This window comes from Acomys minous, assembly GCF_964271855.1.
Source record: "Acomys minous genome assembly, chromosome: 4".
NCBI lineage: Eukaryota > Metazoa > Chordata > Mammalia > Rodentia > Muridae > Acomys > Acomys minous.
In genome coordinates, this window is record NC_140486.1 from 4846167 (window position 1) to 4863287 (window position 17121).

Sequence of the window (17121 nt, forward strand, 5' to 3'; positions counted from 1 at the left end):
CTGTGGCGCCACACCTGGGCTGATGGTCCTGAGGTGTAAGAAACTTGGCCTGAGCAAATGTTGAGGAAAAAGCCAGGAAGCAGCACCCTCCGTAGCTTCGGCTCCAGCTCCTGCCTCCAGGTTCCTGCTTGAGTGTCTACTCTGACTTGCTTTGACGATGGACTATGAGGTATAGATGAAATAAGCCGCATTCAGTCATGGTGTTGCAGGACAGAAACCCTAACCTGATAGCTGCCTCACTCAGTTCTAGGTCAGGACCCTCTGATGGAGGGAGTGTACGCTTCCCATAAAGGAGTGTCTGTGCATACATAGACAGCCACAAACTGCATGCAGTGAGTCAGAAAATAACAAATGGGCGCTAGCGAAGCAGCCTGGTGGGAAATGTGCTTATGCCCCATCTGAGAACCTGAGTTTGTTTGCTTGGTCAACACGAACATGGCAGAAGGAGAGAAATCGTCTTCTGTTTCTCTCTCTCTCTCTCTCTCTCTCTCTCTCTCTCTCTCTCTCTCTCTCTCTCTCTCTCTCTCTCTCTCACACACACACACACACACACACACACATTCTCACATACACACTATCATACATACACACACTCAACTCATTCACTAGTAGCATGGATGTTCCCACACAGGATGCATTAATGTTGTAAATTTTTTAGAGGATATAAAGTTGGGGGAGGAGAAAAGGTTCTGTGGGGTGGGGGAGGAGATCCAGAAGGATGTGCTCAAAGTACAGTACATGCATGCATGAAAGTTTCAAAGAATTAAATTTTTTTAAAGCTTTTTTTCTCGGTGTGTGTGTGTGTGTGTGTGTGTGTGTGTGTGTGTGTGTGTGTGTCCCCATCTCCATCCTTGACTGTTCTGGAACTAGCTTTGTACACCAGGCTGGCCTTGAACTCAGAGATCCTCCTGCCTCTGCCTCCCAAGTGCTGAGATTACAGGCGTGCGCCTCCACCATCCAACAATTACTAAAAACTCTTAAAAGAATGTTGTTCTTATAAAAACAGTATTTGGGGCTTTGGTCCTGGCAGGTTTGCAGGGATTATGTGAGCCTCAAGAGCTATGTAGAGAAACCTAACTTTCTGGCTCCCACAAGGGTAAAAGCATCTTCTGTAGAGTGTCTGAGCTTTCCTTAGCTGTGAGCCACCTGGTGGAGTTAGAGCCTTTGAGTTTAGACATGACAGGCACAGCTGTCAGCATTTTGATGAGATCTTCGAGTTTAGTGGCTCTCTGGTGAAGGCTGGTTCCTACAGTGTGCTAAAGCCTGGGTGCATGCGCGCCACAGTGTTTCCCTTTGTTCATCTGTGCTAGCTTAGGAGACCCAGAGTCCAAATGTGAACAGGGACAGCCTTAGGCCACTCTGAGGTCCTGGTGAAACAGTGTGCTTAGCATCTCTCTGCCTTTCTATAAAGATTAAACTCAGGGTTTAGGTGATTTGTAAGTCTTACCTTTATTTTCTAGTTAAGGGGAGGGGATCTCAGAATTGAAGTAATTGCCTTAGACCACAGAGCTGTATATATAGAGGCCTCATGCCTGACCACATACCTAAATTTTCTTCTGCCTTTTGCATCATACCGGCTGGAGTGGTAGTAAAATACGGGGGGGCACGGGGCAGCGGCATGGACCACATATTCCTGCTGGTCCAGAACCAGGTTCCCAGACTCCCCTGTTATGTCCCTGGCAGGTGCTTTGCATTCTTCTTTATCCAGAAGAAATCCTCTTGGCTTTCTCCCTGGTTCATTTGGCACAGAGAGCTCATCTGAGTGTTGGAAGTGTGCGGAGAACTTCTTGGCACATGGAGAGTTTTTACTCCTCATAAGTTAGCCTTGCAGAAGACAGGATGCAGAGTGAGGTAGCTAGGGACAGGAATAAACTCTGGCCATGTCGAGATCCTGATGGCAAAGGAAAGGAGTTCAGAAATGGAAGTGCAGGCCAGAGGAGTACTGCCGAAGGACAGAGGCCTGCCCAGTGTGTCCTCTAGGTGCTTGCTCTACGGTTCTCAGCAGGACTGATCAGAAGGCTTCTCAAATGCATGTGTGTCCCTGGTGGCTGTGTTCAGACCATGGAGACTAAGAAGCAGAGGAAGAGAGTCAGGAAAGGGCAGAGGGAGAAGGAGCACACCCTCTAAAGTGTACAGCACCTTCCAGAACAATGCAGTCAGCTGAGGAACAGCTGTGAGCCCGTGAAAGGCACCTCACCCTAAGCCACAGCAGTCACCTCAGAGGTTCAGGTGCTGGCATTGCATGTCCCAGGCCAGTGGCCCATGTGACACACACAGGTGATTTTCTTCTTTGTTGATTACCTATAGGGAATTCATGGGCAAAACAGATTTGGTAATCTGTGATATAAGAAAAATGAAATATGCATTTGTACAAGATCTAGCTTATGCATATTTTGTCTAAAGGCAAAGAAGCATTTAACAGCGCCTTGGCCAAGCCCTTGCCCAAAATATACTGAAATTAGCTGCAAATCTCTAGTTCCCATTCTCTCCCCACCCATTGTGATGTTTAGTGATTTATCTTTATTTTCGGTATGTAAATTTTAAAGTAATTTTGGAAAGTAAATAGAATCAGGCAGTGCAGTGTTAGTAGTATTAACATATTGGTGTATTTCTTTGTGGTATTAACTTTCTGTGTCATACTTCCCCCCCCCCACATTTACCATTCTATCAGTGGGGTCGACACTCCTGTATCTGTGGTGTCCTCTTCTTCATGCCATTTTCATTTACTCTTCCATGCCTAAAGGGTACTTAGCTAGCCTCTCAGTTTCCAGCCTTGCTTGCTACCTTTACCTATGCATGATAGCATAGGCTGATATGAAATTGTTGGCTCTAACAGTCCTAAGCCTTCTTGACTGACACCAAGGTGATTCCATGGCCTTTAATTGTGTGGCATGGCATAAGGCAGCTCTACTGTCATTCCTCAGCCTCGCATGTTCTAAGAATGATTGCAGGGTTTCTTTCTTCAGCACTGTCTTCCAGAAATTTTGATGCATGTCTTACTGTTTTCTGCTCCTGTTTGTGTTGGCTAGTGGTCCAATCTACCCTCTGAAACTCCATCACAGGAAACTCCCTGGCACCAACACATTGCGCTAACAAGGGTAAATGCAGTGACTGTTTGTGGCTGTCTATCTTGAGGCTTTCAGCACCGTAAATGGATGCAGCTTTTAGTGGCAGAACCTAAGCAGAGTCTTGGTTTCCTCAGTGCTCTGGGCTCAGTGTCCTGCCCCATTTGTTTCCACCCCGCAGTGGTGCTGGTGTCCTGATGCGTACGTAAGCATAGCACTGCCCTCAAGTCGTGCCAGAGCAGTTTGATGTTAAAGAAACAACCTGGGATTTTGTGTCACTAGTTCTACACGGAACTGAATTGCTGAAGCAAAAAACTACCTTTGGACTTAGTACCTGGGTTATAGGACTGACATTGTCCTATTGATGATTTCTTAATTACGTTTACTGAGAAGTTAACAGGTTGATTACCACCTAGCATTTGTAAACAGTTGAGCACTTGTGACGTAATGATACTGATTTGACTTACATCCATTTACTTTCTTACTTGATAGGTCAAACTGTGCTGAGAACATCCGCAAACATATTCTACACACCGGCAAGCATGAAGGTGTCAAGATGTACAACTGCCCAAAATGTGACTATGGGACAAACGTGCCTGTGGAATTCCGGAACCACTTGAAAGACCAGCACCCTGACATTGAGAACCCCGACCTTGCATACTTGCACGCTGGTAAGGAGTGGAAACCGTTGAAGCCCTTGTGGGGTTGTGGTTTTTAACAGGATCTCCTTTCACTCGCCACAGTAGTCAGGATGCTTTTCACAGGGTACTGTGAGGTCTTACCTTGGCGTCCGGTGTTGATGGAGTCTGTTTCTGACCCTATATGGACGTTCATCCAGCTTCTTCCCCAGCTACATGGAAATAGCCCCTACTCCTGCGTGTTAATCACATATGCACAGCTAACTAAATTACTGTAGAACATCAAAGTTAGTAGCAAATACTTACAACATGCATCCTGATGTCAAGAGTTTCCTGAGCTTTGTTTTTATTAATTGGTAGAGCTTACTTTTTTGTTCCGTATGCTTGTGATTTAAAATGTTACTCTGTATTCTCTGTCCTGCCATTTTTCTGTGAAAACATGGGCGTTGGAAGCAGGTAACTGGGACTCAAGCACCTTGAGGGCTACAAGCTCTTCCCTCTCCACACGTAAGCAGGAGACGAGCCTGGCTGTGCATGGCCGCCATATTGTTCCTACCCCTTGGTGTGTAAGTCAGATGTGATAGAAGCCGTCACATGTAGCAATTTCTCTAGATAAAGCAAATTGGTTCCTGTTACCCAGTTTTCCATTTAATTAAACATTGTCCCTGGGTATAGAATCTCTGCACAGATTGGGAATCATTGGGCTGTAGGCATAGTGTTCTGATTAAGAATGCAAGCACCTCTAAAATCCTTGTAGGAATGTCCTGTGATGTGACCCTAACTGCACTATCCACATGTAGCCAGTAGGTCCTGCTTTGCTGAGGCTGATGGCCGGTCACCTCTGCTGCTCGCGTCGGCCATCGCTTCACCATGCCTGGTACTTCTTAGTATATACCTGTGAGTGCCATTGTATGATGCGTGCAATGGAGCTATTAGCTCAGGGTACTCTGTGTACAGGATCATAGGCAAGGCTGGTGGAGGCGGAATCTCTGTGTGTGTTAAACCAAGGGAAGCCTTCCATATAGACAAGACTGTTTAAGGTATGTGGTTTTGCTCATACAACATGCACATTAGAGAACAGAGAACTTGGTGGGTAACTTAAGTTAGGATAATAGGTTTTTCCCCGTATATTTATATTTTTAAATATTAACATCTTGATTGCAGCACAGCACTCTCCTCTCCCCTTCTCCCGTTCTCCCTCTCCCTCCCCTCAGAGAACGGGGACATCCCACCCTGGCACATTAAGTCGCTACAGAACTTGGTGCATCCTCTCCCGCTGAGGCCAGATGTGGCAGCCCAGTTAGGGGAATAGCATCCAAAGGCAGGCATCAGAGTCAGAGAGGGCCGCTCTAGTTGTTGCGTGACCCACATGGAGACCAAGCTGTGCATCTGCTGCATCATGCAGAGGGCCTAGGCACAGTCAGACCACGCATGGTCTTTGGATAATGTCCTTAATGCATCTGATAATATGTGACTATGTCAACTTTGATAATGGCATATTCTTACAATTTTCTCTATTTAAAATAAATCATATTATCAGTACATTGAAGTGAAAGTTGGATGTTTGATTTCTTGACCTCTGTTGTATGCCAGGGACGTTGTAGGAGACAAATGAAGGCAGTGGTCTCTACTTTTTCTATTGTGGTGAGGTTGGCACCTTAGAAGTTTTAAAATCGATTACTTGCATGGAGCTCACACACATAGATGGTGTCGACCATGCCTACCCCGGGCTCTCCATCAGCGTGAGAGTTGACAGCAGAGGAGCTGGAAGTACTGACCTGGAAAGAGGGCTCAGCTTGTGCACTGCCTTCCACGACGGCCAGCAGAGCCCCTCCCTGCTGCAACCGGTCCTCTGGCTGCCTGTGGCAGAATGGCATCTCTCAAACTGCTGTCACCAACCTAGATGTTTATGATATACTCTACCTGAGGTAAAGTGTCTCAGCTTATCAAAGAAATAAACACCAAAGACCAGGGGAAGCTCGTCACAGACGGTGCCTTCATGTCCGTTTAGTTGTAGACTGAAGGCACAGACCGCATGTCCCATGTACCAGTGATGCTAGATACTTGTGTCACACTGCCGTGACAGACTTTGAGGAAGCTGTTTCATTTCCCTGTGTGCATGAGGCTTCCGAGATGGGTGGCCCTGCTGTTATCTTTTATCCAGCACATGGTAAGTGTGGGTGACTGAACAGATCGCTGGAAGAGGCTGGAGGGCCAGCAGTGGGACGAGAGCCTGGTGTCTCTTCTTACCCTCACTGTTCGCGGTGGTGTTTGGAATTGGCTTTCTCTCTGTGAGGACGTGTGCATGTGCGTGCATGTGTTGTGTTGGGAGAGTGGAGTCGGGCATGCACACAGGGCAGCACACGCATGGAGGATGAGGACAGCCTCAGAAGTTGGTTTTCCCTAACTGTGGGTTTAAGGATCTAACTCAAGTTGTCGGGCTTGCGTGACAGGTGCTGTTACCATCTGTGCCTCTTACCAACCTCTGTTTTGTGTCTTGTTTTTAATATCATTTCTCTCAACTGTTAGTGAAAACTTAGTGTTCATTTCCTATTATTGCAGATTAGTATATTTTCACCCAGTGACTTCATTCTGTTAAAGGTGCATCACGGGTACATAGCATTTTAGGATATTTTACATACATAGATACATGCGTGTATACAGACATGAATGTGTGTGTGTGTGTGTGTGTGTGTGTGTGTGTGTGTGTGTGTGTGTGTACACACATATCTGATGAGATATGTCTGGTTATTTCCTTTTGGTAATGAAATGTTCCTTTTCTGCCTTTAGCCATACCTCTTGCCATAATTCTGTGTTTATATAGTACAGCCCACCAGCTAGTTTATATGTAGCACACATTTGTGTGTTTTTAGTCTGGTGTTCAGTGGTAATCTTCTACATCAAACGCTCACTTTTACTTACTGCTCATATTTAGTGTAGCTGTGGGTATGTTCACTCTAGTCAAAAACAAGAAGACATACATATGTGCCAGGTAGAGTGCATATGTATTATGTGCGTATGTGATCATGTATTACAGCATAAAAGAGTACTCTAACCATCAGAAAAAAGGGACAAATGAATTAAAGCTACAAGCAACAATGCTGTATAAATCTTTTAGTCATATCATCGGATGAAGTAAGCTAGACACAAAAAGTTTATTGTGAATAACGCTACTTGCGTGAAATACAATCCTATATGGTGCCAGCCTCTGGCTATAGTGTCTGGCTATGCTGTCACCTCTGGCCATCAGTCACTGTAACCCAGTAGTCCTGGCGGAGTCTGTGCCTTAACCCTCAATCAGGTCAGACGTGTGTCCAGCCAGGAGAACCAGGAATGCTCTGTTTGTCACTAAAAATCATCCTGCCCACTACTAGATTTCTAAGTAGGTAGTGGGATGAGACAGTATAATCCCATTGGTCCCTACAAAATCAGATTCCAGTTAAAAGCAGTCAGAGTTCCCATGATCATCCGTTTCCTGTACGTTTCCTGCCTGACGTTTCTCACATGTTCAACAGTACACTTCTGCAGGTTCTCTTACTCAGGGATAAGCTTGTGCAAGTCCACTGCCCCCTGAGACGGTGTTGGCACACAGGGACCATACTCACTCATGTGTGATTCTTTTTCTTCAGAAGTTACATCCTATAGTGCTGTAAACCCAGCCCAGAGAAAGGGAGATGATGCCAGAGAAATCCACTGCAGGGACAGGAAGCTTAGGCTCCAGGGTGCCAGAGAAGAAGGACTTTCTGTGGCACAAGTGTAAGTTTGCTGTGCTGTACCTACCCCTCATGCTGCTGAGAGAGTCCCACTGGAGCTCCAGGGGGATGTGGCTGCCTTTTCCCTACAGTTCACATTTCTCTCTGAGAAACCGAGACTCTTGAAGACAGTGATAGAGCAAGCAATGTGCTCCTTCAGGAAAAATTAAACAGTGAGCTATGATATGGTATTTTTCTTAATTTTTTAGTTTTCTGATGTCATATTTTTATCTTATTTAAATTAATTTTTCATACTACACACCAAGACATGATCAGTTAAATAGTGCCTTAAATATTATCTGTACAGCGTGATATGAATGTACCATGCTCTCCTTACAGATCTAGATCTTTATATTCTTATCTAAATTGGTTTTTATATTCTTTATGATGTATTTTAATTATATTGTATAGCATTTACCTCTTAGCCAGTTATAAATACAAGAAAGGGGAAGGTTGTTATGAAAACCCCGTGTCCGTCTGTCTTCCTTTCTAATTATAACAATTCAGTGCTATTTAAGTTATACTTACTTGATTTTTTAATTCTACTGGTTTATACTTAGATTAAATTTGATATTCTTCTCCAGCCCACCTGCTTAACCCGTCACAGCTAAGGTAAACTGGCTCAGCCTTTGTCTTGCTGAGCCCCACTTCCAGGCGTGCTTGTCCTCTGCAGACGGCCTGTGTGCTGGTGGAAGGCAGTTCTTACCCAGGGTTTGGCCCTCCATTTCTACCCTGTTCCTTTCATACCCACTGTCAGTTTGATGCCCTGTCACATGTCATGACATCCTGTACAGTAATTTATTTTATGAAAAAGTCCAAAACTCTGAAGAACCTGACAGTTTTTCATTGGTTCCTCTTTACAAAAACCAATTATTACTTCAATGTAAAAAGGAAGGAATTTTTTCTGACATGCTTGCCTTTGGTAAATCCATGCTGACTCACTGCTATTAAATTGTACTTCTCCAAATGTATCATTAAGCTCATCCATGAGTATCATCTCAAATTTATTTCCTAATATAGACGCTAGGCTTACAGGTCTATAATTTTCAGCCTCTCTCTCCCCTCTTCTTTTGGATTCCTTGTTTTCTAGTCTCCTCATTCTTCATTCTAACAAAAGACTTCCTAAAATAATTAACAGTTCAGGGGTGGGAGTCTTTCACCCAGTCATCGACCCCGAGTGCGTTTACTTAAATGCTGCGAAGAGTCTTTGTTCTCCGAGCTCCTGTCTGTGCCTAGTGCCTCCGCCACAGTCAGTCCTGTTCCCTGTCCAGCGTGGCAGCTGTGCCTCCTGTGACTCTCGTGCTCTTCAAGCTCCTCAGCTTAGGTGACCCGCACAGCATTCTCTATAGTCCCTGAGTGAACAATATCCGAAAGGCTATTTTCATCAGCCTGGTTTTTTAGTGCTATAATTGATGTTCCAGGAAAATCCCATTGCTGAGTGTTTGTCTGTCAGTATATGATTTACTGATTAGTTAAGCAGACTTGCGATTCATCACCACTTCTTCTAGTCAGTAATATTCTTCTTTCTTTAGACCCTTACAGTGATATGCCCTCACATACTTACAGTGATGTGCCCTTACATACTTAGAGTGATATGCCCTTACCGTGATATGCCCTTACATCCTTACAGTGATGTGCTCTTACATCCTTACAGTGATGTACCCTTACAGTGATATGCCCTTGCAGTGATATGCCCTTACATACTTAGAGTGATATGCCCTTATATACTTAAAGTGATATGCTCTTACATACTTAAACAGTGATATGCCCTTACATACTTAGAGTGATATGCCCTTACATACTTAGAGTGATATGCCTTACATACTTAAACAGTGATATGCCTTACATACTTAAACAGTGATATGCCCTTACATACTTACAGTGATATGCCCTTACATACTTAAAGTGATATGCTCTTACATACTTAAACAGTGATATGCCCTTACATACTTAAACAGTGATATGCCCTTACATACTTACAGTGATATGCCCTTACATACTTAAAGTGATATGCTCTTACATACTTAAACAGTGATATGCCCTTACATACTTAAACAGTGATATGCCCTTACATACTTACAGTGATATGCCCTTACATACTTACAGTGATAAGCCCTTACATACTTTAATGCTTCATGTGCTTGAGAATGAAGTGGTGTTTAGTGTCCCAGCGCTGTGTATGAATACCTCTTCTTTTTGCACTCTTCACCATGGATCACTGTTAGGAAGCATTTGCTGCTGTGTGTCTGGCACACCGTCTCTTCTTCTCAACCCTGAGAGGAGGTGGAGTCTACTGATTGAAGTCTGAGCCTAGACTGAATCCTGCCAGCTTCCCGAGAAGGGGCCTGTGGCAGTGCTATAGCACTTACTCTGCTTTTCCCACTATCATGTTATGCCTTTTAGTTACACAGAAAGGGAAACAGTAACAACAGTGCTAGGCTTCCCACCAGACCATTAAATCTTAAAACAAACAAACAAAAAACCCCAAATCTCTGGTGATCACAAGTTCCAATTAATGATTTTTAACAATAGATTGTCCAGTAGTTAAGTTGCCTAAGGGTACATAGCTGGAGTTTGGCTGAGTAAACTCCATGAATGCCTTCTGAGTGTTCCAATATATAGTCTAATCCTGCATGTATAGGAGATTTGAAGAAAATCTACTGAATCAACTTCTTACCATGTAAACTTAAAGAGGGGGAACGGAGTTTCAGATTTCAGATTAATTGAATATGTGTATTAGGGCGTGACATTGCACAATAACTTTAAATCCACTATGATGAGTATTTTCACAGTGGTTTCTCTCTTGTCCCTGCATCATACAAAAAGGAAGTAGGAAGGTGGAATAAAATGAGTTTGTTGGTGTGTGGCTGTGACCAAGCCCCTCAATAAGTCTGTGTTTCCTTTCTCAGCTTCATGGTAGTGCAGAATACACAATTAAAATAAGTCTTTATCAATGTTATCTATCATTAATTCCTTATAGGTACCTGAAAATCACAGAAACTTGTTCAGTTAAACACTCTTGGATAGATCTGACTCAGAAATATCCATTGCTGGCTACAGAGTCTTAAAGAAAGTTTAAAATGCTGTTTACATATTCCACCAAGGAGATAGGCTGAATCCTCCCTGGCCCTAAAGGCCTGTGTAGTTGAGAGCACGGTAAACTGTCTTCCTTCCATCGTGCCTACCTCACATCGTGAGCCGTGGTCTAATCAGGAGCAGCATGTACAGCATTTAAGAATGAGGTTTGGGAATTCCTTGTTTTTAATAGCTGAATAGTATTCCATAATGTATATGTACGACAGTTTCTTTATCCATTCTTCTACTGAGGGACACTTAGGCTGTTTCCATGTTCTGGCTATTATGAATAAGGCTGCTATGAACATGATTGAGCAAATTTTCTTGCTGTGTGCTGGAGCATCTTCTGGGTATATTCCAAGGAGTGGAATAGCTGGGTCTTGAGGAAGCCCTATTCCCATTTTTCTGAGATAGCACCAGATAGATTTCCAAAGTGGTTGTACTAGTTTGCATTCCCACCAGCAATGAAGGAGTGTTCCTCTCTCCCCACATCCTCGCCAGCATGTGGTGTCACTTGAATTTTTGATCTTAGCCATCCTGATGGGTGTAAGATGGAATCTCAGCGTTGTTTTGATTTGCATTTCCCTGATGATTAAGGAGGTTGAGCATTTCTTTAAGTGTTTCTCAGCCATTTGATATTCCTCTGTTGAGAATTCTCTTTTTAGTTCCATGCCCCATTTCTCAATTGGGTTATTTGGTTTGGTGGTATTTGAGCTAGAAATGATCATAATGAGTGAGTTAACCCAGAAGCAGAAAGACTCAAATGGTATATACTCACTTATATCTGCATATTAGCCCAAGGGGCAGGTCCCACGAAAGACTTCACTTACCAGGAAACTGAGACAGAGGGGAGGACATTCTAGTGGGACTCTAGATGAGAGAATCATGGGAGAATGGCAAAGTGGAAGGATCCAGAGGGTCCTAGAAGCCTACAAGTAGAACATTATGATAGGCAGATTTGGGCACAGGGGTCCCGCTCAAACTAAGGCACCAGCCAAGGACAATACAGGCGGTAAACCTTAAGCCCCTACCCAGATCTAGCCAATGGACAGAACACTCTCCACAGTAGAGTGGAGAGTGGGATACTACTTTCTCACATACTCTGGTGCCTCACCTTTGACCATGTCACCTGGACGGGGAGACCTGGTGGCAATCAGAGGAAGGACAGCAGGTTACCAAGAAGAGACTTGATACCCTATGATCATATAGAGGGGGAGGTAATCCCCCTCAGGAACAGTCATAGGGGAGGGGAATAAGGGGAAATTGGGAGGGAGGGAAGAATGGGAGGATACAAGGGATGGGATAACCATTGAGATGTAACAAGAATAAATTAATAAAGGAGGAAAAAAAAAAGAATGAGGTTTGGAGAGTTTTGAAAAGAGAAGGAGACCAAGTTGTTGTTTGCCCCAGAACAACTTTATTCATCAGAATTTTAAGGGAAAATTAATTGTAGAAAGTTAGAGTGCAGACAATTTGGTCTAATCCAGTAACTGATCCAGCTTTTATTCTGTATTGATTTTCATCAGCTGTGTGTTCAGTATAATCTCATTTAAGAGTTTATGTACCACCCCATATTTAGAGTCCTGGTTACAAGGTTTTCTTTTTAATTTTAGCATTCTTTTTTATTAATTCATTCATATTACATCTCAATTGTTATCCCATCCCTTGTATCCTCCCATTCCTCCCTCCCTCCCATTTTCCCCTTACTCCCCTCCCCTATGACTGTGACTGAGGGGCCCTCTTCCCCCTGTATATGCTCATAGGGTATCAAGTCTCTTTTTAGTAGCCTGCTATCCTTCCTCTGAGTGCCACCAGGTCTCCCCATCCAGGGGACATGGTCGAAAATGGGGCACCAGAATTTGTGTGAAAGTCAGTCCCCACTCTCCACTTAACTGTGGAGAATGTCCTGTCCATTGGCTAGATCTGGGTAGGGGTTCCATGTTTACTGTACGTATTGTCCTTGGTGGGTGCCATAGTTTGAGCAGAATCCTTAGGCCCAGATCTGCCCGTCATAATGTTCTTCTTGTAGGTTTCTAGGACCCTCTAGATCCTTCTGGTTCCCCATCTCCCATGCTTCTCTCACCTAGACTCCCAATAGGATGTCCTCACCTCTCACCCACTTTTCTGGTAGGTGAAGACTTTTATAGTCCATGTCCCTTGGGCTAGTGTCCAGTTATAAGTGAGTCTATACCATGTGAGTCTTTCTGCTTCTGCGTTAACTCACTCATTATGATCATTTCTAGGTCAATCCATTTGTCCACAAATTTCAGGAATTCCTTGTTTTTAATAGCTGAGTAGTATTCCATAGTGTAAATATACCACAGTTTCTTTATCTATTCTTCTATCAGAATGGCTAAGATCAAAAATTCAAGCGACACCACATGCTGGCGAGGATATGGAGAGAGAGGAACACTCCTTCATTGCTGGTGGGAATGCAAACTAGTACAGCCACTTTGGAAACCTATCTGGCGCTTTCTCAGAAAACTGGGAATAAGGCTTCCTCAAGACCCAGCTATTCCACTCCTTGGAATGTACCCAGAAGATGCTTCAGCACACAACAAGGACATGCTCAACCATGTTCACAGCGGCCTTATTCATAATAGCCAGAACATGGAAACAGCCTAAGTGTCCCTCAGTAGAAGAAAGGATAAAGTGTGGTACATTTACCAATTACAAGTGGTTTTACATGGTAGCTGTTGTATGTGTTGATACTTCCTATCCCTGGCTCTGTGTATTAGGTTGTTGCTTTAATAGAACCTATTTAATGAAGAAAAGACCATAGAGTTTTCAAATTACGAAATAAATTTATATAGATTTTATAATTATCCTTGAAATTTATTAAAAATATTACAATATATTATTTTTGACATTTTTATTTGCAATGAGTAAAATTGCCATTTGCATAACTTTCAGCTTTGTAGAGTAATTTCAAAATTACACAATAGTACAGAATAATAGAATATATCCAACATCCCTAAATGTCACCATGATGTTATCATAGAAAAACAACAGACCAGCAAATCTAGCATCAGCACAGTGCTGCTGTCTGTGCTTTGTGGACTACTTCAGTCATATCCCACTTTCCCTCCCTCTTCTCCCTTCCTCTTCCTCCTCCCTCCGTCCTCCCTCTCTCTCAGTAGAATTCATCACATGGCCATCATTTGTTAGGACTGTCATGTCTCTATCTTTTTTTGGTTCATAACCACTTCCCATCTTTCATGACTTTGACACATACATAGATAAAGGCCAATCGTTGTGTAGAGTTTCCCTTACTTTGGGTTTATATACTTTGGGTTTATATAAGATTTAATTGAGGATGTAAAGGGCACATTTGTTACAGCTAGACATGGTACTTTGAGGAACAGAATGAGATGGGGTCCTAAAGATTCCATCACTGTAAAGCAGTTCTCCCTCTTTAATGACTGCATATCTTTTGAAAATACATTCTGGCAGTGTGTTGTGCCCCAAGCTCTTCTTGCGTGTGCCCTGCCTGGGTTTTTCAGAATCCTCTGGTTTGCAAACGGCTTTGTATCCCATTTGTGCACATTGCCTTTGTGTGCTGCTGCTTCTAGGCAGGCTCATCCGGCAGTGCGCACTTGTGAGCACACTGCCTACTGCTTCCTGGGATTGCACATGGGTTAGTTAGACTTTATGACTTTGGGTTAAGCAGTGGCTTTTGTAGATATGACACAAAAAGAAAGAACAAAAGAGCTAAGTTATAGTTCATTTAAAAAACCAAACCAAATCAAACTTTGTACTTCAACGAACGTTATTAAATAATCATAGGAAACTGTATAAAAATGCAGAGAATAATCAGCATCTCTGTCTTTTAAGGAACCTATATACAAATATGTAAAGTGTTCTTACATTTAACAACAGCAGGGCAAATGTCCTCATTAAGATCAGGGAAACTCCAAAGATCTGTTCCTCAAAGAGAAGTGCCCAGTGCCCAGTAAAAATTTCAAAATTCACTCAGCCTGCTGACTCAGTGGGAAAACACGCCTCAAATACAAATGCAGTGCTATACAGTTATTATTTTCAGACTTCGCCTCACGCTTTTAATTCACTTTTGACTGAAGACTCAGGGCTCTATCTGAATCTGAAGTACCTGCAAAGGCCTGCGTCCTAATAGCTTGTTCCCCAGCTGATGACTCCAGTTGTAAAGAGGTGACTGGATGTGACCGCTGGTTCCATCAGTGTGGCTGGATAGAGAGTGCGCAGTAGGAGGTAAGTTCTGCTGGAAGAAAGCATGTCACCTAGGACCTCCTCTGGGCATGCATCTCTCATCCACGGCCCCTTTGCCAATACTCACCATTGCCAGGAGCCGTGAAGGAAACAGCTCTGATGCCATTGGTAGCACTGGATCCCCAGGCCACTGCGCTGGGGCTAGAAACCATGATAGCCAGCCTGCTGCCCTCACAATGATGCACACTGCACTTTATAACATATGAAATGCAGGTTGTGCTCTTATTTCTACAAAGAAGTATATTATTGATTGAAAAACATTACCTTTTTCAATTAGTGTCTCTCTATTTCTCTTCAAAGTTAGCAGTATTTCTATGGGCCATTTTCTTTATTTTAGCATAGAAACTTCTCAAATCAAGTGTATATGGGTTTTTAATTTTTTTTCTCAAAATGCCATAGTTGAGTATGTGCATTTCCTTTCTGTTTTATCTCCTTCATCTCTTCATTGTTCTGTGAGTTGTCTGATTTGTCACTGCCTTTCCCTTTTTTTGGATGACTTTCTTACTGAGGAGAACTTACATTGTAATTTTAAAAAATCTTACAGAAAAATAAAATGAAATCTGTATATTTGCATTGAGAATATAGTACACATCTATGACCTTACCACCCTGAACAGGACACATACAGTCATAGGTCATTTGAGAGGCCTTCTGTGAACCATGGTGTTAGGCAATTTCATTGTTATCATTGACTAATTCAGGTGTCATAGCCTGGTACGCATATAAGCAATGTGTTAGGTATCTCTGCATCAATATCCATGTCTGGATATGCTATGAGTCTGTCGGAGTGTCTGTCTGTCATGTGCTTGCTGTTGTCATGAAGGAAGTATGATTCTGAAATCAAGTATTAGAGAAAGAGGCATGACCAGGAGACTGCTCTACGTCTCATGCAGGTGGGTCACACTGACATTGTCTTCAGTGAGCTCACATAGTGTCTTCAGCATTCCCCCACATCCTGGCATGTGGCTAAATTTCCTTCCTTTGAAAGACTTGGTAGATATGCATCCCACCATAGTCACACAAGCTGAGCACTGCTTTTTCTCTGCCAGTGACTTTCAGGGGTTTGAGTGGTCACCTCGAAAGGAGGAGTTAGTACAAGAGTTACATGAACGCCATGTGCCTCAAGTTAAATAGACCCAAAGGTGTTACACTGCTCATGTTAGTGAACATTTGCATATAAAAGCCATTTAAATAAAATTATTTCAAAATTAATTTATTGAGAAAAAAGGAGAATATTCGAACTTCTTAAATACTCTTTTACTTTCTTATTGTTTTTCATTTTTTTCCCAAGAAAGAATAAAAACACTTAGATACATTCCTTAAATAGAAGAAAATCCATCGCTGTGAAGTAGTCACTTGAGTCACCTAATAGCTTTAATGTAGCAGGTACAGCGTAGGCCCTGCCTGGATGAAGCAGTGCTTCTGATGGCTGCTGTAGCTCAGACATGCTCACTCTTGTCACCGCTATTAGTGCCGTTTGTTGAGTAGCGTGTCAGTGTGATTGGCAGGGACTCATTCTTTCTTCTAAAGACTCATAATTTTAGTGCATGCTTAAAATAAAAATCTAGCATAAATGACTTCCTGTTTGTAAAGGAAAAGACAAGATTCCTTTGCAGGCGGCATGGATGAGTTCAGTCAGCGCATGGAATATAAAGTGGCTTCCCCTTGGGGGAAGGATGCTTGTTGGGCACGGCTGCAGAGCCTGCTTCTCAAGTGTCGTCCAGCCTCATGCTGTCGTTACAGTGTATTGCGGTGCCGTTTTCTTTCCCGATGGTGGCCTGGGACACACTGGGATCTTTTTGTTTTAAACAAAATTGATGTCTTAAATGGTAAAATAGATTTATTTTGCCAATTGGGATTAAGTTGCTATCAGTCTCTCAATACTGAACGCCTTGGATTGATTAAATGAGTTGATATTTGTAAGGCTTTCTAGTAAGTCCTCTAAGCATTTTACAATTAAAACATAATTAAAAATTACTCTGTTCTGTGTTCTTTTAAATTATGCCAGTAGATGCTCCTCTTGATTGACAGAGGTCCATGTTCTATGTTGTACTTTATGTTAATACAGATGGCCTGGACTGCTAACACAGATCACACAGCCATGTTATAGCTCTTAGTATTCTAACATGTTTTTCCTTCTTATTCTCTTGAGAAACATGACTTTGTAGTAAAATGTCTGCCGAAAAGAACGTGTTAGTATCTTGTCACAGAGACATACATGTGTTTGTGTCCTGTTAATAGTGTTTGATGTGACTTGAGGTTTTGTTGTGTCATAGGACAACAAGCTCCTCATCATTCCTGCTGATCCAGTGGTTAAGTGAATCCTTCATGTAAGAAATGTTTATTG

The 17121-nt window shown here is 42.8% G+C and overlaps 1 protein-coding gene across 1 annotated transcript in view; it reads left to right on the forward strand.

Moving 5' to 3' along the window:
- Positions 1–17121, forward strand: part of ZNF407 (zinc finger protein 407) — a 381799-nt gene that overhangs the window by 254573 nt on the left and 110105 nt on the right. Inside the window, exon 8 of the mRNA XM_084780282.1 lies at positions 3558–3736. Coding sequence (XP_084636408.1) covers positions 3558–3736 — 179 coding nt within the window. The remainder of the gene's footprint in view (positions 1–3557; positions 3737–17121) is intronic.